The 26,515-nt window shown below is 55.0% G+C and overlaps 1 protein-coding gene across 1 annotated transcript; it reads right to left on the bottom strand.

Annotated features, from left to right (window-relative positions):
- Window positions 1-166: 166 nt before the first annotated feature.
- RIPK4 (receptor interacting serine/threonine kinase 4) lies at window positions 167-26,515 on the bottom strand. Its single transcript, XM_043873602.1, has 8 exons — window positions 26,256-26,515; window positions 16,549-16,840; window positions 11,522-11,670; window positions 9,603-9,652; window positions 7,227-7,385; window positions 6,324-6,427; window positions 4,412-4,673; window positions 167-2,684 (listed from the first exon to the last, which is right to left on the bottom strand). Exons 1-8 carry the CDS (start codon window positions 26,435-26,437, stop codon window positions 1,525-1,527), a joined length of 2,358 nt encoding a protein of 785 aa, XP_043729537.1. The 5' UTR covers window positions 26,438-26,515; the 3' UTR covers window positions 167-1,524.

The raw sequence follows: 26,515 nt of genomic DNA, 5'->3' as shown, positions 1-26,515 counted from the left end.
AGGGAATGTTTGCTGCCGGGTCACCCCTGCTTCTTAGCTCAACTCCAGGCTGCCCTTCCAAAGGGCGTCTCCACACCACGTGTGACCGCCTCAACCTCTGGTCTGCAGAAATCCGATTATTTGAGCTCATGTATAAAAAGATGTAGTCTCACGGGCTTCAGAGAAGTAGGAAGAGAACTCAAGCTTTATTGACATCAAGCAGACTTTCTTCCACGTGTTCTACATCCAACAGTAATACAACATAGTAAAGCACAAGGCATATTAAAACATAGCCAGTTCTAAGCAGTCGGGATATTTCCTGTTATAGAAAAGAAGTAACCTGCCCACAGATTCACATTAACATACACGGTACATTAATATCAATCTCTGCTTCATACACCAGGCCAAGGGGCATGTGTACATACAGGCTGGGGTCCTTCAGCAAACTGACTGTCATGACAGCATCAGCGGGAGGTGTGGGACACACTTGACAACGAAAGAACAATCCTGGAGTTGTCTCGGGGGTCACACCCCGAAAGCTGAGGCCCCTGCACAGTGTAGCTGTTTGTAAAGCAAGTCAGGAGTCCCCTGGGAGACCTCAACACAGCATCTCTTGCCACAAACCACCATCTCTCCAAAAACAAGAACTGGAGAGAAAATGACGGGAAAGGTGGGTCACTGAACTCGGTAACACTGTTCTGAGTCCAGAACTGAGGCTGTCAGTTCATTTTTCTTGACTTTTGGACAGCTGACTTTAGATTTCAAATATTTTACGCAACATGAAATGAACAAAGGCAGGTGGCTTGGTTGGCATCTGTGTGTGGCCACCCACAAGGACTGAGTGATGGACAAACTTGGGTGTAAAAGGGCTGGTAAGACGACTGCTTTTGTTTTAAAAAACCAACTTATCAGTTTATGCTCATTGCCCACAGACTAGATTACCTACTTTTTATTTAAATTTTCATTATCTATTTGGCTGTGCGATGTCTTAGCTGTGCATGCAGGATCTTCAGTTGTGGCATGAGGGATCCACTTTCCTGACCAGGGCTCAAACACAGGCCCCTTGCATCGTGAGCATGGAGTCTTAAGCCACTGGACCACAAGGGAAGTCCCCGAAGTGCGTGCTTTTAACAGATCTCAAGCGACAGCTGACACTCTTCATCCATTAACGATATTCTATAAAACAAGAATCCCACTCAAACTTTCTGGAGCAAGCTTCTTCACTGCTGCAAATGGAGACAAAAGACTCAGCTCCCCCCACACCTGTGTTCCCGTGCACTCCAGGCAGCCACTCAGGACAGGTGGGCTCACGGCTCTGTCACCCAGGGACCAACATCAGGAGTGAGGGACAACCAAATGCCTCCGGCCCACCATCCCTCCGACACGGGGTGCCCACTGGCAGCGGCCAAGCACACTCTGACCAACCTCATGGGGAGGGCGGGTAACACCTAAGCTTGGTCAGTGTCCCTCAGGCCACAGATGGGACGAGCAGAGCACAACGCTGGGACAGGAACCCTGCTGGGCCCCGTCTCCTGGGTCAGCAGGCTAGGTCTTGCTCCGCCGGAGGAGCGTGGCGGTGGGACTGGGGCCGCCCTGGAACTTGAGGCTCTGTAGGTTGACGTGGGCTCCATGTCTGAGCAGAGTCTCCACCGTCTTGGCATGTCGGCCCCGGGCGGCCAGGTGCAGCGCACTGAGGCCCTGCTCATCGGACAGGTCGAGCACGTCGGCGCTGACCAGCTCCTCCACCACCTCTGAGTGCCCACCGGCAGCGGCCAGGTGCAGCGCCGTCTGGTTGCGGGGGCCCCGGGCCAGCATGTTGGCCCGCTCCTCCACCAGCAGCTTGACGGTCGCCAGGTGCCCATTGCGGGCGGCCAGGTGCAGAGCGGTGCAGCCCTCTGCGGTCACCGCCTCTCTGCGGGCGCCCCGGTGCAGGAGCAGCCTGGCCGTGCTCGTGTGGCCCGTCTCCGCGGCCACATGCAGCGGTGTCTGCGCCAGCAGGTTGCACACGTTGACGTCTGAGTGTAGGTCAATGAGGACGCGGGCCACGCGATAGTGCCCACGCTGGGCAGCCAGGTGCAGGGGTGTCCTCCCGTCCAGCGTCTGGGCGTCCACACTCACTCCCGGCTGCTTGGCCAGCAGCTTGACGATGGGCAGGTGGCCCTGCCAGGCGGCATAGTGCAGCGGCACCCAGGCGTCCTTCCCCGGCAGACCTGCATCCACGCCACGGCGCAGCAGGATCCGCACGACGCCCTCCTGGCCGTGCTGGCAGGCCACGTGCATAGGCGTCCGACCCTCGCAGTCTGCCTCGCGCACGGAGGCGTTCTTCTCCAGCAGCAGCCGCATGCTGCCCTCGTCCCCGTTCTGGGCTGCGAAGTGCAGGGCCGTCCACTGGTCCTCGTCCGCAGCATTGACACTGATCTTCCGGGCCAGCAGGAGCTCCACGATGCCCCGCACCCGCTTCTCCACGGCCACATGCAGCGGGGTGGAGCCCCTCCTGTTGGTTAGGTTGGGGTTGGCGTTGTTGAGCAGCAGCCACTTGACACAGTCCTCCTGCCCGGCCTCCACGGCCAGGTGCAGCAGGCTGGCACCCCCGTCCAGGACCAGGTCCACGTCCTGGGGCTGCAGGATCTTCATCAGCCTGCTGGTGTCCCCACTCATGATGGCGTCCACCAGCTTCTTCTTCTGGATGTCGGTGGTGCCAAGGTCTGCGGGGAGAGCAGATGCAGGGGTCAGACAGGGCGGCTCCCGAGGTCTGGCCAGTGTCTGAATGTAGCTACGGTTTACCTGAAATCGCTAAAGTGTTTACCCATGTGGTTTAATTTAAGATCTAGTGGGGAGACCTCAGGCAAGTCAATGAATATCCCCAAGGTGCTCTTTTATCAAATTGCAAAATGAAAATCATTCTAGCTATCCGATAAAGTTGTGATCAAATGAAGGATATAAAATTCAGGCCCTTGCTGGTGCTCAGCAATGGCAGTGACTGCTAACAAGGGAGAGGGGGCGGTGAACACAGAGCAGGCAGGAGCCCCCGACCCACCGGAGAGCTGGCAGCTCCCACCCCGGGGCACCCCTCCAGGGTCAAGCAGCTGCCTGCAGCCCAACCTCCAAACGGTGCCTCTTGTCCCAGTACCATCAGCTAGGACGCTTTCTAGAAAAGTCCTCCAAGGACTGAGACTCTCACTTTAGAAGGACTGTTACTCATGATGTAAACATGTACATGTTTGATTTGCAGGAAAACCCCACTATGTTGTCTGGGGTTCTGATATGTACGAAACAAGACACCTTCATAGGAACCATGCTCAAGGGGTCTTGCACAGCAGTGGGGGGTGCCGGGTGTACTAAGAAGACAGTAAATGCAGTTGGGACTGGGTGTTTCAGCACAGGCTCCTGAGACGGACCAGTGACTGATCAAAGCACAAACACGTCACCTGAGGGTATCAGACCCTGAGAAGAGAGCGTGCTAATGACTTTTTCCTTGGGAAACAGGTGTTTCTTTCTTTCCAACCCCATCGCTGACTGCTCACCTCTGATGCAGCCAGGCCTTCCCTACCTCTGCATCTTGCAAGATGTCTCCTTACCCAAAATGCTCTCTTTAATCCCAAACACGCCACTCTAAAAATCCCAGGAGGTCCAAGGCATCTGGGCAAGGCCCTCATTCCAGGAGGAATACCCGATTCCCCAGGAAGAGCAAGCTCCCCTTCCTCCTGAGGGGAGGACCCTCCCCATGACCCTCTGGCCACCCCTGTACTTCAGCCCTATGCATGAACATCCGTTTTTTCCTCATGGGAAGAAAACCTCACACACTGTCCTCACTGGAGACGCAGTGAGGCCCTCACAGGAGAGACCCCATGCCCCAGGGCCAGCAACTGGGGACAGGGCAGGGGCAGGGAAAAGTGCCTTCCAGAAAGAAAACCCAAGCCGTATAGTCAGGACCAGGCAGTTATGACCTCCAATGACAGTGCACCCATCAACACACACAGGTCCAGGAAACGGGAGCCCACAAACAGGAAAGAATGGGAAGTGTACCCATCGATGCCTGAGAAAGGGGGTACAGGGCTGACATTACAAAAGAGAGAAAGGTCTCCAGGAAGAGGGGGTCCATCCGTTCACTGGGCTACCTGGTACAATCCAGTTTCTTCAACCTACACACCTGAGGTCAGTCCCTGCATGCGGCTTCGGCACAGGTGAGACCCTCCACACAGCCAGGGGCATGACCCACTCCCCTTACACCTAAGTGACACCCACTCAGCCCGTGTGCACCCCCAATGTGCACTGACACCCAAACCCAATAAGCAAAGAGCTGCCGAAAACACAGAAGTACTACAGCCGGCTCAAGAAACAAGACGCCTGATCCTTTTCAGTTGCTCACACCCTGCCTGCCCCCCCCACAAATTAAACCCATTATTTCCCAGGTGTGGGGGCCCCTGCTCACCACTTGTTGAAGGTTCCCGCTCGAAAGACAAGGACAGTGACCCTCGGGAGGAGAAGGCGGAATCCACAGAGGACACCCCCGAGAGCCTCTTGCCGCTGCTTGCCGACGGAAGTTTGGACTCGGAGGAGCTGCGGCTGAGCTCTTCCGGGCCCTCAAGGGTCTGGGAGATGCCCGAGTCCAGCTGGGACAGCAGCTCGGAGAGGCTGTAATCGTTGTCGAAGGTGGGGGCAGATGCACGCTTCAGCGGGGTGGGCACGGGGGCCTGCGGAGACAAGCAGGCAGAAGAGATAAGGCTCCGTCCGTGACCCGATGGGGTAGGATCAGGGGATCAGAGAACTTAACTCCTATTTCCAGATGGTGCTGGTGCTAAAGAAAGTGAAAGTGTTAGTCACTCAGTCGTGTCCCACTCTTTATGGTAAAGAACCCACCTGCTAATACAGAAGACCTAAGAGACATGGGTTCAACCCCTGGGTCGGGAAGATCCCCTGGAGAAGGAAATGGCAACCCACTCCAGTATTCTTGCCTGGAGAATCCCATGGACAGAGGAGCCTGGTGGGCTACAGTCCATGGGGTTACTAAGAGTTGGACTCAACTGAAGCAACTTAGCATGCAGCACAGAGCCCAGAGACTCCAGCAGGAGGACATCGTAAGACCAGACGGTGGGAACAGATGTCCATCGCCATGCTGAGCCCCAGTGCACCGCTATATAGAGACCGAATGTGAATAAGCCGCAGGAAGTGAAGCCTGTATGCCGGCTGGGTCCACCCAGGACAGGTCAGCGCCGACAGGAAACAGAGGAAGGAGATGGCTTCGGGTAGGGTCCTAACACCCTGAACCCTACGTGGGGCCGTGCAAGGCTGGCTTGGGGGCTGAGGGTGCACAGGTGAGGTGTGGGGCCCAGCCCTGGGGACGGTGCGGCGTTCCAGCTCAACCCGCGCTAACGGGCCCTTCACAGGCTCGGTCCTGACAGTGAGGAGAAAGGCAGGTCCTGGTGAGGGATCAGAGCCTGCGAGGGATTCACGACCCTTCCCCATATCCTCTGACCCAGCAGCCTGGTGCGGTGAGTCACACCCACGTGCTGGGCAGCTCTTTTCCTTATCGGGGGCCAGGTCCCCTCCACCGTCACTTTGCCCTCTGACCTGACACACACAGCCCTCATGCTTAGATAGCAGACACACCATAAACGGTTACTTATCTGCTGGCCTCACACCCAGCCAGGGATGATAACACCTTATAAACTCAGTTTATCAGCCTCCACTTTACAAGTCCTACTGCCTTAGAGGTATTTAGTTAGTTAGCATAGTTAGAATTTCTTATCACATCTTATATAACCTGTGTGTCGCTCGTAGAGGAAAAACACTTATGGGCAGTTAGAAAGGCACCAATCCCCAACCTCGAGGTGCAGAAAGACACCCAAGCCCCCGGAGCCCAGACCCCTCTCTCCAGTGTGGCCCAGTGGGGTCTTCAAGCAGCTCCCCTGGTTCAAACAGCATCCGGCCCGGACTTCCCTCGTGATCCAATAGTTAAGACTGTGCACCTTCAATACAGGGCGTGCGGGTTCCGTCCCTGGTCAAGGAACTAAGATCCCACGTGTTGTGCAGTGCAGTCAGAACACACACAAACGCATACACACACAAAGTATCCAGACGGCGGCTACTTAATGTCAGCCGTGGGCCCACACTGACCTTCCTTAAGCACAGACAGGAGGTGGGGACGGGATACTGTCAGGCAGGAAACCAATCTGGGGCCAACACACCATGCATCTACCCCCGCCCTGGGACAGAACCCTGCGGCTGGCCCAAGCCTCAGAACCGGGCGAGTGGTCCAGGCTGGCAGGGCGTCTGCAGGAAGCAGAGACTCAATCCCTGAAGCTGATGTGGCGGAAACCAGGCCCCGGGAGGGTCCCCATTACCTCGGCCTCGGCATCAGGCGGGTCTCTCACATCTGGGTCTTGAGTCGTCTCCTTCACCTCCTCATCAGGTTTTTCACACAGGTCTTCGGTTTCAGAAGTGATTTCTTTGGAGGGAAACACAGACGGGTGTGTCACTCAGACAAGGAATTAGCAAATGAGCTACTTAAGCATGTGGCCTTGGAGGGGACCAGTGCCTACAGTGTTCAGTCTGACCGGTCAGCGCTGCCCATGCTGCTGGCCCCTGGCGGGCTCACAGCGGACCCCCAGCACCCCCATCAGCAACCACAGGCGGGGTCCGGCCAGACTCTAAAAGGAGCCACCGTGTCCCTGTTTCCCCAAGAAGCTTTCGTCCAGGGAACCCCGCTAGCCAGCCCAACCAGAGCTCATACCCCGACGGCCAGGGCTGCCGGCACCAGGCGAGAAAGCCCCCACCTCGTTCACATTCCTTTTCCTCATGTTTTAAACGTCATGATCAATTCCAGTGGCATCAGGATCACTCTCCTAACCAAAGGACACAGCTATTCCCTGGGAACGAGGCCCCAAGAGAAATGCAAAGAAGGCCACAGGCCAGTGGTCACGTGGTCCCCAAAAGATGCACTACTATATCTGAACCCGGAACACCAGGCTCCTCGGGACAGCAGGCCGCAGCTGGAGGCGGACAGCTGGAGATGACCAAGCGGTTCCAGCCGCCCCTCCCTGGCCCTGGGAGCTGGAGGGCCACAGGCGGGGGCCCTGGGCGGGCACAGCCTGCAGGAGGCGGGCTCACTCTGGCACTCCTGTCTGTGGACAGCCTCCTCGTCCCGGCTGCCGCCTGTCCCCTTCCTGGCCATCAACTCCATCCCCTGGGATGACAGCATGAGCGTCAGACCAGCAGGGCTCCCGGAGCCCAGGGCGGGTGCTCACCTTGGAAGCTGGGCCGCTCCCGGGGGTCCCCCTGCCAGCAGCGCTGCATGAGGCGAAGGAGGCTCCTGCAGGCGCGCGGCCGGGGTCTGCAGACAGGTGGCAGCTCCGGCCTGTGGCCCTTCACCACTTTCACCATGATGTGCAGGATGTTTTTCTCATCTGCAAAGGGAAGGCGCGCAAGTCAGGGCAGCTCCCCAGAGTTGAGGTCGATTTCTTATCTTCGGGAGGAGCCACGACGACCATGGGAAAGTTTGGGCGCCCACCCGGGAGACACGGTATTATTTCCTCTTCAAAGCACAGACGATTCTGAAATCCTTAACTTTGCCGGACACACCTGTCCTCTATTCTCCAGATGTTGGAAACCACCTGTGATCTACCGAGGGGAATCACTCTCTTGTATCACAGAGATCTTTCTGTGCAGCGAACTCAAAGAAAAATCAAGTTCAAAGAAGAAAAATACCGAACGGGGCAGGTTCCAAAGGGGCCCAAACAAAGGAAAACTGAACCGTGGAGTCACAGTGCCCAGCCCCCAAGGGGCCCACAGCTCCCTGCAACAACGAAAAAGTCTTTCTGAATTCCTACCCCAAAGCACAGGTGCCTGCCGATGAGCCAGCCCCAGTGATGGTCACACATGAGCTGTGTAAATGGGGACCCTTCTCCTGCAATTCGTAATGTGGGGTCCCACCTGGCCTCCTTTCCAACTCCCTTCAGAAGCAGGCACGGACCCCTCACAATCATCACCTCTGTCACAGAATGAAGGGCCCAAGGCGACCCTCAGGGCCCAGATTTCCTCAGCCTAAGACCACACCGGCCAGCAAGCAGGCGTGCAAGTTTCTGGTTCCCACCACGCCCACGCCAGGAGACTCCCGAGATGCCGAGCCACAGGGGTGGAAAACTGGCCCAAAGTCCCCGATGGCTGCCAGGAGGCTGCTCTGATGTTTTGTTCCACTTTCCCGTTAAATCTTATGCAATAGCGAGCTCAGGTATCTACATGTTATCTCCACAATAACTCAGATTTCCAAAACCCAGCAGGTCCTCTGGGTAAACGTAAGTCACCTAAACACCTGAAAGGGTTTCTGCTGCCAAACATAGACGGAACAGGTTCATAAGCTGCCTCTGCACACCCTGGATGTCCCATCGACCAAACGACAAAGCACGGGCACCTCAGCTCCCACGTTCCTTCCCATCGTGTGTCTGACCCTGGGGGCCATGTCCGGCAGATGGCTGTGGTCAGACGGGCACACAGCCACACTGAAAAGAACCCAGACCCTGGACCTCTGAGGAGGAGGCAGCGTCATGGAGACAGGGTAACAACTACGGACAAAACCCCACAAGGATCCTACTCTGCTTCTCAACCAACAGACCTAGGGCTGCACACTGACTCTGATCTGCATTTTTAGAACTTTTTGGTCAAACCAGAAAGGATGAAGTAGCCCAGACAGGCTTGGAGAGGAAGAGGAAATCTTTCCAAAATAAAGAGAAAACATACTTGACTTTTCCAGTAAACCAAGTCAAGGTACTGAAATCTCAAGGCCAGAAATCCACATGGTGGGTGCCTGGTGGGTGGGGTGGGGGGAAGGAGGAAACCCCCAGCTCTCAGGCCGGGCGGGCTGACCCAGGGACTCTGACCTGGGGGCACCCCTCTGTGACAGCATCTACACAGTGATTCTGGAGACTGGCTGCCCCACAAGGCAAACACCCTTCACACAACTGCACCATACACTTCAACACGGTTCTGGTAGTCATTTCTGTTAGACATGTATTTTACAACCAAAAATTAAAAAAAAAAAAAAAACTAGCTGGAAATAAGTACAATAGACAAACCCACAGAAACAGAAAACAGATGAGTGGTGATCAAGGGCTCGGGGTGGGGGGTTGGGAATGACTTGCCTAACGACCTCGGGGTCCAGGTGGTGATATTGTACAACACTGTGAGCTTAATGCCACAATGCATAGCTTAAGTGATTAAAAATGGGAATTTCAGCAACTAAATGCTACTAAAAATTACTTTCAAAAAATTGTAATGGGAATTATATGCTATGTATATTATGTCACACAACACAGAAGAATGAGCTGGTACCTAACAAGATCCACTGACTGGACCCCATCAGATCTGTGTCTTTCCCTGTATGTGAACTGTATGGCAAGATCCCCTTCTTGATATATATGAAAGTCCGCAATGAGGTGGGCCGTGGGGCTCCTTGCTGACCTGCTGGGCTGGACAGAGCAGCCTCACCACCCCACCCGCCTGGACAGCCCACCAGCTCCACGACCCAGGGGCAGCCCCCTCTGCGATTGGCAGGCCCGCTTTACACAGAGCACGCCCTTCATGGAGCCAGGAGAGACGGCTGCACCACCCCCGACACGTCCACTCACCTGCAAACGGCTTCTTCTGCGTGAGCACGCCCCAGATTACGATGGCAAAGCTGCAAGGAGACGGGCACGTCAGTGTCTGCAAGTCAGATTCTCGAACAAAGCCAGAGCCTCCCTTCCCCTGACACTACAATAAGCTCAGGAAAACCACCCCCTCAACCGGAGTCTTCAAGAGACAGGGGGAGAGACAGAGAGAGAGAGAGAGAAGACAAGGAGGTATTTTTCATGAATTTTTTTAAATGGGCAAATACTCTTATGGTGGGACAAGGCATGCTGGAAGCTCAGATTTCAAACAACAGACAAACCTCCATCGACTGAACTGTCAGTCCAAACAGCAGGAAGGGGTCCCTGAGAGGGAGCCACCCTGTCCCTGGACCCCCAGCTTGTGAGGAGAAGGGCACATCTGCTTCATTCACGTCCTGTTCTTACAGACACGTCCACAAGATGCTGACTACAGCTCTAGGTGTCTTGAGTAACCTGCCCACTGATGTCATCCAAGTGCACGGAAACGATGAGCAGGCAGCCAGCTGAACTTTCCACAGCCCTTTGTGCTGATTAGGAGCTACATATACTTGTGTGGTAATGTATATATAAATGGGGTTGGCCAAAAAGTTCATTTGGGTTTTTCTGTAACATCTTATGGAACACATGAATGAACATTTCGGCCAACCATATAAATATACATAACATAAATGTGTGTGTGCATATATTTTTATATATGTACACATATTTATCAATATATATAATACATACATATACACACACATATACAGACATGTGTATACACACACACACATATCTATCTATATAATTGCTCTGGATATACCCCCCAAAGAGCTCAATCTGGTAAATAAAAAAAAAAAGAAATAGAAGAGGTCCAAACTTGGGCTATCAGCCTGCATTGGGTTACCAGCACCTGTTTATAGAGGCACAAAAAGTCCTCAGTGAAAATGAAGTGAAATCTGCCAGTTCAAAAACTGAAACTCTCAACTCTGAATAAAGAGAGAATCTTGTTCTCCCGAACCCTACGAGCCAGGCCCTGTACTGCTCGCCCGCAGATGGACAGGGAGAAGTCCAGCAGAGCGCAGACGGGGCGGCTGTGGTCAAACCAGTTGGCCAGGACTCCAGGCGGCGGCGATGACAAAGGCAGGGCTTGGGGTCACAGTCATCCATGTGGACAAGAACCACAATGACGGGCTGAAGTGCTGCTCGCACCCGCCCGCCTGCCTTTCTTCTTCGAGAGGTCTGAGGGATTAAGACCATGACAAGTTGGGAAAGGATGCTACCACGTGACTCCTGATTGTTCTCTGGGTCGGAAATCCCCGATGCTGGCTTGTAAACATCCTCTAAGTGTCCATGTGCCTGTCACAGGTCAGTGATGTTAGGAAGGGTAAGTTCTGAGCCAGAGGGACTAGATTTGGGAGCCTGAATTCACATGCAGATAGCCGCACAGACCACCGAAAGCAGGCTCTCTCAACAGTCAAGTGAGAAAGCCCACCTTTTCTGCAAACACCAAAGCTCTCACAAGGCGGGAACTGCCCATCCGTTACATAACCGGCTGACTGACACCAGCCATTCACGACCTCCATCCTGGGCAGCATCACCCACAGCAGAGAAGTTCCTCTTGTAAGAAAGTTCTGGGGTTGGGACTTGCCTAACAGTCCCTGGTTAAGACCCTGAACTCCCCATGCAGGGGGCATGGGTCCGATCCCTAGTCAGGGAACTAAGACCCCTACATGCTGCCCAGCGCAGCAAAGAAAAAAGAAAAAAGAAAGTTCTGGGGTGGCTTGTGCCCACCGACTAAAAGCCCTCTCATCTGGACCGAACCTCTTCTCTGACGGTGCCTGGGAGCCCTTGGGAAAGCCCCCTGCAAACCCGAGGAATGGAGGCGCAGAGCCGGGGGCTCCACACCTGCCGCCCACCTGTACACGTCATGCTTGGTGTCGAAGAGCCGGCTCTTCTCCCGGATGCGCTCTGGAGGGAGGTAGGCGATGGTGCCGAATAGGCCGTCCATGCTGAGGTCATGCGAGTGGGACAGCCCGTTGCACTTGGCCAGCCCGAAGTCGGAAATCTAGAACAGAGTGGCGAGGAAGGGGCTGGTCAGGTTTGGCTGACAGCGTGCCGAGTGAGGCAGCCCGGCTGCCGCTTGAGGACGTTTATCATCAAGTCCCCTCAGCAGTGTTGGGGGGCGTGGTCCCCCAGCCTGGCTGTGCAGGCCCCTTCACTGGTCAGGATCACAATTCTCACGTCAACTGCGCTCCCCGAGCAGGTGGGAAGGCCCGGCCAGCCAGGGAAGAGCCAAGCCTGAAGACATTAAGAGCTTGATGGACTGGGAAAAGATTACACGATCAGGAAGGAATTCACTGGGAGAGGAACTGAAGAATTACAGCTTGTCTGTGGGGCATTGCGTCTGCCCCGTCGCACAAAGGGAGGAAGCGGCCCTTCGTTTTCAGGTGTTGGGGCAAAGCAGTTATGCAATCTCGCAGCTGGGGAAGCAGGCAAGTGGCGGCATGTCCTTTAAAGGGAAATATGTTTTCAGAAGCCCTTTAAAGTGAGCAGAACACATGCAGCCAATCTGTCCTCCACGCAGAACGTTCTGGGGACAGACACTTGCTGGCTGCAAACACACAGCATCCCAGCTTCCCGTGACCGGCTCGTACACGGCAGAGCCCACCAGTCCAAGGACACCTGTTCCCAGGGGCTCAGCTCTCACACCCACTCTGCCTCCTCGGCTCCAGGGACAAAGGTGCCCACCCTGAAGGTCTGGGGAAGCCACAAAGGGGAAGTCACTGCAGGGACCCACCGCCCTCCAGCCCTCCACCCTGGCTGTCAATCAGAGCCCTTGGTGGTGTTAAACGCCTCTTGCAGTTAAGCCACACTTGCTGGCCGTTTCCTTTATAAATTCTCCTCTGAGGCTCATGGATTTTTCTAAGCCTTCTAATTAATTCTGGGCTCCTCCTCAAACACACCTCTGGAGTGATCGGAAATGCGGCTGAGTCAGGCCTTTAGTTCTGGGCTCACCTGCCCACAAGGTGAGCCAGGGGCCTGGTGTCATCACCGCTGAGCAAGGGAAGTTCATGACTGGGGACCCGGTCCTCACATCTGCAGGGGGTGGGGGGTGGTGACAAGAAGAAAGCCTGCAAGACTGGACCTGGCCCCCTATTTCTGCGGCCAGGCTGTGCCGGGGTGGGCGTGGGTCCATGCGAAGGAGGCCAATCTGGCCATTTCTGGGCCCCCGGCAGCTGTCCGTTCTCTGGCTTCCAAGACACTTTCCACTCTGGAGAGCAAAGCGCCAGCTCCCCACAACAGACTTATCACCCAACCCCGCAGCTCGGGACCGAGGAGACAGCAACACAAGGAAATAGCTGGATGAGTGGAAAGTGTCAGGACCAGACTCTCAGAAGCGTGCTGGCTGCCCTTTCTTTTTATTTCTGCTGTTTTCAGGTACAGCCAGCTGCTTCATGATATATGGGGTGAAAAGAAAATAAGCATAATTCTATGTGAAAGCCCTGGCACCAAAATCAAACTCAGGAATGAGAATCCTCTGATGCCCACTGACCCTCCGGCCCACCAGACTTCTCCACCTGACCTTTCTCATCTCCCCGTCTGTCCCCAGGTTCCTGAAGAGAGGGACAGTGTGGCAATCCCAGTGACCAGCAAGTGTCTATAACTCACAAATGAATTCACACTTAGTGTCCACCTTGGTACTGCCCGGAGCCAGTGTTCACACAGGCCCCGAGACACAGCCCTTCCCCTGCCGGACCCAGCTGGAAGAGACTAACAGAGATTAACCGAGAGCAGGGCCAGGGCAGCACCACCTTGGGGAGAAGGCCATTGTGGGCCACAGAGGACAGGACCCTGGGGGTCCCCCTGAATACAGTCTGGGGTGAGCAACCTGGGCCTCAAGTGTAGCCTGAGGTTTTAAATGAGTTATTTCATTATGAAATTGAAATGGGTTTACTGCTTATACTGAAATTAATATTTTAGTAGTGACACTTCATATACTTAATATCAAGTATTCATTTAATATTAAGTGTCTTGAATACGCATTCCAAAACATAGTGGTCGCTGTAAAATTTTCAGTTCCAATCCTATCTATGGACATAAATGTAGTCTGGAGGGATCAAGGGAAGGGGATGGAGTGCCAACTTATTATCTTAAGACTGCAGATTCCAGTTATATTGCTGCAAATAACCATCAACTAAGAACTGCCCAGAAATCCAGCAGATGACTTAAAACCTCAGACCAAGCTCCCACTGAGCCATTCCTGAGGATGAAAGAAATGCAGCCTGTAAATACATTTTCTGCTGGTCTGGGGCTATGCGTGGTGACTGCCGCCCTGCTTGAGAAGGGCGTCAGGGAGAAGTCTGTTCCTGACCTCTCCGGGGAAGTGGGGTGGTGCCCTGGCTGTATCCTCAAAGTGACAACATCCCCTCCCCACCTGTTCCCAGCCATTCCAGGTCCCCAGTGACAAGCCACACGGTCCTTTACGGAATGTTCACCCACTTCCTAAAACTGTCACAAAGCGCCAGGCCTGCCAAGCCAGGGGCTGCCAAGCGGAGGAAGAAGAAAGCGGAGGGAGAAAGTGCTCAAACCGAGGAGCCTCAGAGCCGACGCAGAAACACAGAGACCACAGGGACACCAGCCCCAGGTGCCACCCTGCTGGGCGAGTGTTCGGTCCTCCTGTGCGCCCAGCATCGGGACCATCCCTGGGTGAAGGTCAACATCCAGTACAGACAGAACAGAGGGACTGTGTCCTGGCCAATCCAACTCCCACGGGCCAGGTGCGGGGACCCCCCAACAACAGGGCCATCACCCCACCCACCAAGGGCAGAGCGCGGGAGGGCTATGCTGCTGAGGAGGGTGCTGGGAGGAAGGTCACCGTGGTCCTACAGGGCGTGGCCTCCTGCCCCAAACACGGCTATCAGCAGAACAACCTGCACTGTGGGAAGGGAATGGGCTGAAATGCAAGCCCCGCCTGGCCCACTGTGGTCCATGATGCTGAAAAGACAGCTCTGAAGGCCGGGCTGTGCCCAGTGGGGACTCCCTGAGAAAGGCGCATTCTATTTCAGCGATGGCTCAGCAACCCTCCCACACCCTGTATCCTAATCCGACTATGCCTATTTCCCCTGCCCCTAAAACCCAGAACTTTCCATGACTTCCTCCACCAAAAGGCTGTTGCATGTGTGGCCCCCAATCCTGACTGGCCCCTCTGGAGACCAGCCCCATCCAAGGACACCCCACCCTGAGCTGTTCTGTGTGTCCCCACTCCTGACTGGTCCTCTCTGGAGACCAGCCCCATCCAGGGACACCTTACCCTGAGCTGTTCTGTGTGCCCCCACTCCTGACTGGCCCCTCTGGAGACGAGCCCCATCCAGGGACACCCCCACCCTGAGCTGGACTTACAGTGTCTCCTCACACTGCAGCCCAGGGGCTGCCTGGACACCTACCACCACCACCCACCCACTCCACCCCTGCGTGACAACGCGTGCCACCCATTATGTCTGTGAGCATCCCATGAGTGGCAGCAGGTTGGCTGAGGGACCAAGGGCTCCAGGGCCCCCGAACCTGGTTCTAACTTCTGCTCAACCATGTACAGTGGGACAACACAGGCCCTTGACTCAACCCTCCGAGCCCCAGCTTGGCAGGAGCCACCGTCCACTTGGTACTTCCCCTGGGAGAGGCGGCAGCTCCTGCAGGTGGGGTCCTCTGCACACAGCGGGGACCTGTCCTCACCTCCTTGTTCTTGTGCATATTCAAGTTTGAGATCCAAGCTCCCACACTGATTGGGTGCCCATGGACCCCAGGCTTGCAGTCACAACCCCGTAACGTTCATGGGGGGCAGAGGGTCCACAGGTGACATCAGCACCCCAACCAGAAGGAAGCAGGACTGCAGGGGTGCAAGACCTGGGCAGACCAGGAATCACTCATTTGATGTCTGTTTTCTCAATTCCCTGCTTCACTTCAGCAGGAGCATACTTCCAATTTCTGCTAAAATCTGATCATTGAATGACACCTCCTTAGGGACACATTGTAACTAAATATCTGATGTGAAAACTGATTTCCCCACCTGCCACAGGTGGACTTGGCCTGAGTTCTATGCCTGCTGCAGAGTCAGGATGCGGGGGGCAGGCGCGGCGTGCGGGGGCTCAGCCTTCCTTCCAAGGGTGAGTGAGGATGCCGAGGAGCCAGAGGGGACCCAGGCCATGGCATGCGGGTCTTCCCACCAACTTGCCTTCCTGAGGCATGGGGAGACCGTGGCGGCTGGGTGAGCCCTAGGACCCAGGTCACCTCGTGTCCTCCATAGACAGAGATCTTCAAAGAAATGCAAACCTGACCACGCTAACAATGGCCAATTTCAGCGTGCGGCCCCTGGTTTTTAGTTATACCTCATGCTTTTCTGCTTTATAAACTTACCCAAAAAAAGATCAGAACTAATAGGCCTTGAGCGAAGACAACAGAAGGAATCCCTCCAGGGCTTCTCTCCATGACACCCCGAGACTCCCATCAATCATCCCAGGAACCACCAACAGGAAACACAGCCCCACCCAACCTCACACAGAGACCGCCAATCCATGGTTCACTATCTAAGCTGATTTTGTCAGACGGCCAATAAGCCTGGACTCCTAGAGTCCTGATCCAGAATGTGGGGCAGGGTGACCTGTGTTCCTAAGAGCCCATTTTCCAGCTACACCATCTGTGGCATTTGGACCGGCCACACATGACAAGAGTGGGAGTCCTGATGCTGAGAGAGCCTCTGCTTCGAGTTCTTTCCTGCAGGAGAACCACCTCCTCTTCCACCTTCTCGCTGGCCCTGAGGTTCCACCACCTCCCCCACCCCACCCCCAGAGCACCCAGCCCACCTTGACATGGTAGTGGGCGTCCAGTAGGATGTTGGCAGGCTTGAGGTCCAACCTCCTCCCCCCCACCCCCAGAGCACCCAGCCCACCTTGACATGGTAGTGGGCGTCCAGCAGGATGTTGGCGGGCTTGAGGTCCAGGTGCAGAAGCGGCGGGGTCATGCAGTGCAGGAAGTTCATGCCCACGGCCGTCTCATGGATGATGCGGAAGCGCAGGTCCCAGGGCAGCGGCTCGGAGGCCAGCAGCTTCTCCAGGGAGCCAGTCTCCATGTACTCCATAACCAGGCCCACGGGCTCCCGGCAGATGCCGTACACGGGCAGGATGTAACGGAACTTGGCCATCTCCATCTTCTTGGCTTCTTCCAGAAGTTCCATGCGCTCCCTGGAAAAGTTCAAAGACATGAGGAACATGGCAGGCAGCGGTCGCCTGGCTGCAAACACGGGCACCGCGGCCAGGAGACAATCAGCTCCATACGGCTGACAAAATTGCTAAAACGCACATACACATATGTACAAATGCATGGATGTGTGTGCACACATACACACAGGGCTCACTTTAGTGTCAAATACAGTGAGTCCCCTACATACAAGAGATCTCGTTCCTTTTGAGAGCGTGTTCGTAAGTCCAACAAAGTGAGCCTAGGTACCCAACTAACACAATCGGCTATATAGTACTAAACCGTCATAGGTTTATAATACTTTCAGAAATAATATATTAAAAAACAAACACAGATGAGAAAGAAAACATTTTTTAACCTTACAGCACAGGACCTTGAAAGCTCCAGTATACCACACTACAGCTGTCACACGGGGGCACATTCACATCTTTGAAAGTTGGCAACTTAGAGGTTCGTACGTAGGGGACTTACTATAATAAAATTCAGGGCCCTCCGATGCCTTCAGTTCCGTGGTTATTCAAACACATCTACATGTTTTGGGGTTATCAGAGGTGAAAGCAAAGACTGATTATGGTCTGAAAACTCTCAGGCAGCCCTGAGCCAGTGCAGGCTCTGGGCTTCAGAGGGGGCGGCTGATGCTGACAAACCCTTCTCTTGGGATGACAGAAGGGACGTTCAGGCTAAAAGCTGTAATGAACTGTCCACCCAAAGAGCTCAGTCCCCTCCCTTCTTTGCGAAGCCCATCACTCCAGCTGGCCTCGTCATTCCTGACCGCAACCCCACACTGAAATTCACAGAGCACTGGTCTCAAGCAGGGTCTGCAGAGACCACTATCCAAAAGCCTCCTTGTCTTTAAAGCCACTGTAGTAAACTACACGTAACACAGTATTTATAACTGTGACCATTCACAAGTGTGCAATTCATAGGCATCAATATCCATTCACGAGGTTGTATAATCAACACTACTCTCTCCACCTAAACTCTATCATCATCCCCCAAAAAACCTACAAAAACCTCTGTGCCCACCCCAACAGGAACCCTCCTCGCAGCCCCCAACCTCTTTTCCACTTTCCAGGACCTCTATGGACTTCACATAAGTGGAATCATATAATACCTGTGACTTTAGTAACTTGCTTATTTCACTCATCATGCTTTCCCGGTCCACCCATGTTGGAGCACACACCAGAACATCACTCTCCTCAGAGCTGAGTAACATTCCATTGTAGGAACCAACATGCTGTGTTTATCTGCTCATCTGCCGATGGGCACTTGGATGGTCTGCACCTTTCAGTTACTGGGACTGTATATTTATACACACAGGTGGTTCAAGTCCCCGCTTCTACCTCTTGGATACACTCTGAGAAGGAGAGTTGCCTGGTCATGTGGTATTTCTAGGTCTAACCTTTTGAGAAACTGCCGAACTGCTGTCCACGGCCAGCTCCTATTTTGTAAAGGAGCTCTGACTGGCTGGGAGGCTTGCCCATCCGTTCATGTCCCGGGGGCCGGGCAGCCTCCACACTCAAGGCAGAGATGCGTGGCCACAGCCCAGACTCTGTGGGCTGCAGAGCCTGAAAAATTCGCTCTCTCCTGTCACAGAAAGTCGGCCAACCCCGCTCTACGTCACTTCCTGGTGCAGCCCACGGCCTTACAGCCTAGCACCCAGGGCCGCGGTCACGGTCAGCGTGACGGGTCAAAGTCTCAGGGTGCATTCAGGAGAAGAGGCTGAGGCGCAAAAGGACAGCATCTGGCCACCGCAGAAAGGACCCAGGAGCTGGCTGAAATGCACATTCCTCAGCCCTGCTCCTGGAGAATGGGCTCCGGGTGGGTGCCAGGGACCTATTTTCTTGGAAGCTCTTAAGGGACAGTTCAGAAGCACATAGCCCACGGGGCGCTGGGAACTGAGGCAGGAAGTGGCGCAAGAGGCCGCAGGGACCACCCCCCCTCAGACAGCAGACGCCCACACCAGCCACCCAGCCAGACCCAGGATGGCTCGTTCGCACCGCAGGGGCTCTTCTGGAGTCTGCGTGCACCGGCCCAGCCCGCCTGCACCTGGTCCCGCTCCTCAGCCTGCTGGAGAATCAGAAACCACCGAGAAAAACGAGTCTGTTTCTCACTGCCCAGCCTCCTCTCTGTGACCACAGCTCACTCCCAGGCTCCTGTCACAGGTACAAAAGCACTTCCCAGGGTGGGGCCGCCAGCAAGGAGGGGCCGTGACACGCTGACACCGGCTCTGGCTCTGCCCTCGGTGGGCTCGGCTGGACAGCATCTCAGCACCTCTGCCCCCCTGTCCAGCCCCTGCATTTGGGAGCGGAGCCCCCGCCTCGTGAACACTCACCAAGGTGGGCGTCTCAGGGAGAGGATCTCTGGGTGTAGACCAGTGGTTCTCACGCAGGGGCAACTCAGCCTCCGGGGACGCTGGGCACTGCCTGGAGACACCTGGGTTGTCACAGCTCAGGGCTGCTGGCATCCAGCGGAGAGAAGCCAGGCGCACCGCCCGCCCCCTACCCTGCAGTGCGCAGGACGGCCCCCAAGGCCAAGACTTATCCAGCCCCCAAAGCCAAGGGTTAAGCCTGACAACCCCTGCCACAGAGCTAATGCATTTTTAGCCAAATTTAAAATAAACCACTATAGCCTGGAATCGCCCACTTCAGTACTCCCAGCATTTGCTTTAATTTTAATCTGTATCCAATTAAAATTCATTTATTGACATGTATTTACTGCACATCCTCTACATCAGTTAGAACTGATGACAAGAGACCCTTCTCCCTGCCTTCAGGATATTTACCTTCTAGGGGAGATGGAAAATTACCCCCAAAAAAGAGGTGTCGTTGAAAAATCCGAGATCTTTGAAGGGAAAGAACAGGGACCTGGGAGGTTTAAGAAAGGGGGTCCCTAACTTGGGTGGGCAGAGGGCAGGCAGTGAGGAGGTCACAACCCCACTTCTGCAGGGGGCCTCAGGCTAGGAACCACGGGAGCAGAGGGGCGACACACACTCAGGGTGGGTGACACACTCAGGGAGGTCACCGGGGCCCTGGCTGCCAGAAGTGGACGGGGAGGAAGCTGGTGGATATGGGGCTCATTTCTGAACGAGAATCATTCAGGCTTGGTGACTGGATGTGAAGAGGGAGGGAACAAGGATGGCCCTAGAATGCTACTGGGAATCACTAGGTGGCTCCCCACTCAGGGAAGCAGCAGGAGGTGGGAGGTGGGAGGGGTTGGGGTAGGCTAGTTCTAAACAGGTTCAAGGAGCAAGAGAACCCCACTGGCCTCAAACACAAGTGTGACAGGTATCAGGAGTAAATAAAGACAACAAAAAATAAATAAAGACTACAAAACAAAACTGAGCTAACTGGCCTCAGTTAGATGCACTTCCTTAGCACTCGGGTTAAAGAGCCAATGAATGGACAGCGGGATGCCCACAAGAGCCTCTGGGGGGGCCCCAGGCTGGGCTGAAGCCTGGGTTTAGATGCCTGGCCCCAGCCAGCCCCTCCCTGCAGCCACACTGCTCGCTGGGCTCCAGGAAGACCTGCAGACAGACCCCAGCCCTGTACCCAATCTCGAGGGACATCTATACCAGAAAAGGGCTGGATCAAGCATCATTTAAAATAAAGGTAGTCAAGGACAGGGAAGCCTGATGTGCTGCAGTCCATGGGGTCACAAAGAGTTGGACACAACTTAGCAATCAAACAACAACACAAATCTCTTAAGGATCGGAAACGGCACCCTTGGCCCATCTCCTTCTTCCTCCTCCGGGGAGACCTCAAGTCACTTACACTAACCAGTTCAAGCACCCTCCTCTGACACTCACTACCCAGTGGTGAGGATTAGCACTGGGGCCACTTCTGTTCCCTACTGAGGAATCAGTTTTGTGACTTGTCTGGTCCTCCTGCCTTCCTTCATATTCTTTTAAAGTGATTGGTGTGCCACCGCTCCCCACCAGCATAAGTCCAGCATGCAACGCTCACGTGGCCCTGACATACATTTGGCCACGGGATGGACAGAGACACACTTCCACCGGGAGTCCCCCCAGGCCTGCAGGCTTCCAGGCATTGCTGGTTCCGGAGTTTACAGGCCAGTCACTCAGGGACATTCTGCGAGCCAGCCCCAGCCCCACGCCCCTGCCAGCCTGACAACAGCCAAGGAGGTTGTCAATTACACTGAGGCTGAAGTTCTTATGAAGAGCAGCTCTGTGCCTCTCAGCAAAAGCATTTGCTTCCATTTGCCCAAAGGGCTGAATACGTAAGACCCAGGTGACTTCTGATGGCTGAGATCGTTAGGCTCAGAGGAGCCGCTGGCAGCAGATCACTCACCACCCAACCAGCCGAGGTCAGCAGGTCCCTGGCTCTCTCCCCTGCCCCAGGCCCTTCCCACCAAACTGAGAGCCCCCCACCCCCGTTTACTTTGTTTAGTGGGGGCGGGGGGGGCAGTGGGCGGCCCTGCAGCTGTCTGCTCCATAAAGTTGACTATGGCTGGACTGTTTGAAGACAGCCTGTATGTACCCTTTCGGGAAGCAACACCAGGCAGGCTTTGTGACTGACACAGGTCAGTGTGACCACTGACCACACATCTCAGGACAGTTGGAGGAGGAAGGTGGGCTATCCCGGAAATGAAGTCTGCGTTTCCAGGGACAAGTCACCCTCTCCGTGACAGCTCAATCAGAAACGCCTTAAAGCCGAGGACCCTACCCTGGCTGCACCCACCAGGGAGGGGAAAGGGGTTCCAGGACCATGCAGCAGGGGGATCAAGGGAACCCAAAAGGAGCCCCTCACACGGACCTGGGGGCGGGCTGGCCGAGCCCCGTAACCACCCTCATTGTTCAGGTTCAGGAGACACAAAAGGTGTCCATCCCATTTATCCTCTAGGCCTCTCTTCACTGGGCCTCTGGTACCCTGCCAGGACCCCCCACCCCACCCCACTCCCGGCAGTATCAGCAGTTCAATAAGTCGGGGCTGCGCTGGGCTGGGCCCTTTCCAGGAGCTGCTGGAAAAGACAGGAAAGTGCTTCTTACACAGGATGAAACCACCACTGTGTTTTTGTCAATTTAAATGCACTTTTCCTCGAAGCAGTGTTTCCAGTTTATGCTGACGACAACACACAAAGGATGGAGATTAGATATTGTGATGGCTGCTATTACTTAAGGACCAGGAGAGATTGTCAAACTGGTCCCAGAGCCCAGGTGCAAGAACGGGCCAGGGGCCTAAAGGTGCCTAGACTCCTCACCATCAAATCCCATTCCACCCAGCGACGGGTGAAGCTCCAGCCACCAGAGTCCACTACATCAGTCTTCATTAAACCCCAAAATGGTGATGTGCTAAAAGCGTGTCTACAATTAGGATAATTCAGTAGGGCTGGTATCATGTTTCTCTTCTGTAATCATTTCAATCACATCTTTCTCCCATTTGGGGAAGGGTTCCTGTCTCCCAGCAGGAATGGGGGAAAGCACCCCCACCCCACCCCCTGTGAATACCAAGCTGGGGTCCGATTTGTTAACGACACTTAGGTCAGTATACTTAGGTCAGTACAATTTTTCTTCTGGCTGAAACCCATTTCCCCCACCCCAGAGAAGGTGTGGGGTGGGGAGAGATGAGAAATCTCACCAGACTGATCATTCTTTTCTTTCTTTTGATATTTATTTGACACTGTGGGGTCTCAGTTGAGGCATGAGGGATCTTTTGTTGCAGCCTGAACTGAGCTGCCTTTCAGCTCCTCGGATCTCAGTTCCCTGCATCAGAAGGAGTCTCGGCCACTGGATTACCAGGGAAGTCCAAAACTGATTATTTCCAAAGGACCTTTTTTTTGGAGAAGCCGTGGGGATCTCCTCCAGTCTCAGGCAGAAATTCCAAAGACATCCAACCATATCTGGAAACAAGTACCTTGGAGGGAGGAGGGGAGAAAATGGGTCCTGGGACTCAGCCTTCTGAAAAAGGAGCAGCAGGAAACTGCGGGCAGAGGAAGAAGGGTGGAGGTGCAGGGAAGGGCATCTGGTAACAAAGAGCTCCTCAGAGAGAGAGAGCTGGGAAGCACCTTTGGGAAGAGGCAGCGGGAGCACCGTTTAATCATTCCTGAGTCTCCCAGCCAGGCCTCCTTTCTGTGCACCAACACAGTTACGTTCCCAGGGAGCCTGCAAGGGGTTCCCACACTGCTATTTTTAAAACTGACAAGAACCGGGCTTGTCGGACTGTCGGCTCTGTATGTACAAACCTGGGGTTTGCTCAGGCTCGCCCCAACGAGCCTTGGCCAATCACCCAGCAGCTGCTGGTGCTCAGCTATCCCGGGCTTCCTCTTAGCCAGGGGTGGGGGGCCAGAGGAATGGGCCTGCAGGGCTAGTTCTCACCTAAATGGGAATGCCCACCTGCCCTCCCCCCCCCACCGACTAAGCTCTGCCCGAAACCTCTAGATCCCCTAATGAGAGTCAGCCAGGGGGGACACACATCTCCCCTGAGCTACCAGATGTCCCCATGAGAGGAGGGGGTGCAGAAGAAGGGGGCATCAGTTCTCCCAGGTACCCCTTGGAAGCTACCTGGCAGGTGATCCTCTGCCTGCTGCGAACTTCAAGGGGTGTCTGGGACCAGGCGGCCCTGGACTTTCTCACAGAGAAATATCTGCTCACATGGTCCGGGGCAGCCTGCTGCTCTGAGGAGCCTGGCTCCTGAGGGGCCAGGAGACCCCAGACTCCCTAGAGGGAGAAGCAGCTGATGAAAATGAGCCCGCACCTGTACCTGCAATGGGTCCCTATGTAACCAGTGGAAGAGGCCCTCAGAAGGAAAAGGTCAGGCCCTTGTGGAAGGGTTGAGAAGTACCACCCTAAAAACAGGTGAGACAAGATTTGGCCAGGAGGGGCATGGGGCTGGGGGCTGCGCCCAGGAACCTCAGTCAAATCAACTCGCCGCTCCAGGAAACATCTTGCAAACAGAAGGGTCAAGATGGTGTGCAGCTCATCAAAAGAGCATGGAACCAACCTGTGGAAATCTGGCAGGACACTCCACCATTCCAAGATAGGGATGAAAGCCTGCTTCCCCTGCACCACTGAGGGAGGGGCATGAACTCCGAATGAGAATCTCAAACCGAAGCCGTCAATAATCAACCCTGAAGAGTTTTCTTTACAAAGAGCAGGGGTTTGACCATCTTCTCAATCAGAGGAATCCACTGCTAAAGCAGAAGCCAGCCTGCTCCACTCAGCCTGGTAAAGCGCAAGAGGTGAATTCTTCCTGCTGGGCAATGCTGACCTCGACCCAGCTGCCCAGCACATGCCTCCACCTGCCTATTTCAGGCAGGGCAGGAAAGCCTTCCAGTTACAGGACAAAACACTTTTCAACTAGGCCATGCAAGATCCTAAGTGGCCTGCCTCACGTGGAGAAACCCGACCGCCAACTGGGCCACCCAAGAAACAAGGGGTTGGACGCTGGAAATAACAGATCCTAGGGAGGGCTGATGAGTCAGCCTGGGGACCTGCTTGTTTACTCTGCTCTTCCAACACAATAAGGTGATGTTAAAAGCCTTCGCTGATGAAGAAAACTCGGCTGGAAGACTCCAGCAGACAAATAAATGTCCCCGAGAGCGTAAAAATATCTACACAGCGGCGAGTCTTACCTTTCAGGATCTAACTATTGGCTGGCATTCAAAGTGGTTCAGATTTCATCAAAATAACCACAGTGCCCTTCCCAGACTGAGAAGCTCCCAGGATCCGAGGCGCAGCTTCTCAGGCAGCTCACCTTTGAGCTGGTGATATTTCCATGACACTTGTCACCACTCTACTGAAATTTGAGGCTTAGAGCAAAAAGTCACCAATAGCTCTGCTGCATAATCTCTTAGGCCAGGATGAAAATGCAAAGCCATTGGATGTCCAGGGCTTCCTCCCATCTAGGACCACGGGCTGTGGCAGCACGCACTGTGATTCTGCGTACCTCAGTCCAGGGAACACACATGGCCACCCTGGAAATGAGCATTGCCACCACTGGGGAGGAGGGGGATGGGGGGAGGGGGAGGGGAGCTAGAGTTTGTAGGCCCCATCACTCAATAAGCTGAGGATTAGAAACCAGGTCTCTGAAATAGCAAAGGAGTCACCTTTCTAGTCTGTGTCTGTTCAGGGCTGACTATAGAGACAGCTCTCCAAGAACCCACCTGTCAATGCAGGAGACCAAAGAAACACTGGGTTCGAGCCCTGAGTGGGGAAGATGCCCTGGAGTAAGAAATGACACCCCATTCCAGTATTCTTGCCTGGGAAGTTCCATGGACAGAGGAGTCTGGTGGACTATAGTCCGTGGGGTTGCAAAGAGCCGGACACAACTGAGCAACAAGCATTGCATGGCATGGCTCCATACAAAACACAAATGCCACAAAACTTCCATGTTGAATGCAAACTTCACCAAAGGGTATGTAATTTAGATGCACTCAATTAAAGCTTATAAATTATTAAAATGCAACTATAAACAGTGAACAACCCCCAGTCAAAAAGAGCTGCTTTTCAAGACTCCCACCTCCCTCTCCCCTAAAATTACACACAGACCATAATCCGCCGACTGAATTTAACTGGGGCAGCTCTGGTCCCTTCCAACTGTCTTTATTTGAGCGCCCCTGTTACCTAGGGACAAGCAGATGTCTTCTCAGTTTTGGATGGGGAAACCCGGGTCTAGGAGGGCGCCGTGGCCTGGCCACAAAGCAGGTAAGTGCAAGGCCGCTCCCCAGAGGCTTGGCCTGGAAATGAAATCTGCCTAAAAGAAAGTGTGCGACCAGAAAGCGCCGAGTGTTGTTAACAGGGCTCCCGGGCCGCCTGCCGGACCCCACCGCCAGGCCCAAGCCAGGTAGCGCCGACTCTCAAGTGCTAGGGCGCCGAGGAAGCCTGGCCAAGCCAAATCCAGGGTTTCCGACCGAAATAATTACAGTCTTACACCAATTTGTGCTCCAAAGTAAATTACTAAGTAAGTCGAAGGGAGACTAACTCACTCACAAAGCCCAGATCCCCACACGGCAATTTTTCTAAGCCGGGCGCAAACCGCAGCGCCAGGGTGGGACCTGGGCGGACCGGACGCGCCACCGAGGGTCGAAGACGCAAGGCGAGCCTGGGATCCTGAAAATCCGGGGCTCACCGGAAGCCGGGTAACAATACAAGGCACTTAACAACTCCTTAGGCGAACGCAGCTACCCGAGGTTCTCCCGTAGGAGCCGCATCCCGGGACCCCGGCGGGAGCAAATAGACCCCGGAGCTCGCCAAGCCGCCCCCCGCGTCCCTCCCACCAGGCCAGCAGCGCCGATCCCGCCGGGGGCTCACGGCCTCTCCCGGCGCTGGGTTTTCCTGCCGAGGCTGCTCCGGAGGCCACTCGGGTGGAGAGAACGGGAACGCCCGGAACCCAGGCTCCCCACCGCCCGCCCAGCGCCGCCGCCCCGGCCCCGGCCGCTGACCTGTCGTCGACATGCAGGCTCGGCGAGCACTTGATGGCGAGCCACGTCTTCCAGTGGACGTGGCGCACCTTGTACACCTGCCCGAAGCCGCCCGAGCCGACTTTCTCCCAGCCCGCGAACTCGCCCGCGTCGAAGGTGCGCAGCAGCCCCAGGGCCCACGGGCCCCGGCTCTCGCCCTCCATCGCGCGCGTCCAGCCGCCGCCCCGCGCCGCCGCGGCCGCCCAGGTGCCCAGGTGCGCGCCCCGCCCGCTGACGTCACG

This window comes from Cervus elaphus, chromosome 19 (assembly GCF_910594005.1).
Source record: "Cervus elaphus chromosome 19, mCerEla1.1, whole genome shotgun sequence".
NCBI classification, from domain to species: domain Eukaryota; kingdom Metazoa; phylum Chordata; class Mammalia; order Artiodactyla; family Cervidae; genus Cervus; species Cervus elaphus.
The sequence above is the reverse complement of the archived record's forward strand: the minus strand, read 5'-3'. Positions and strand labels throughout refer to the sequence as shown.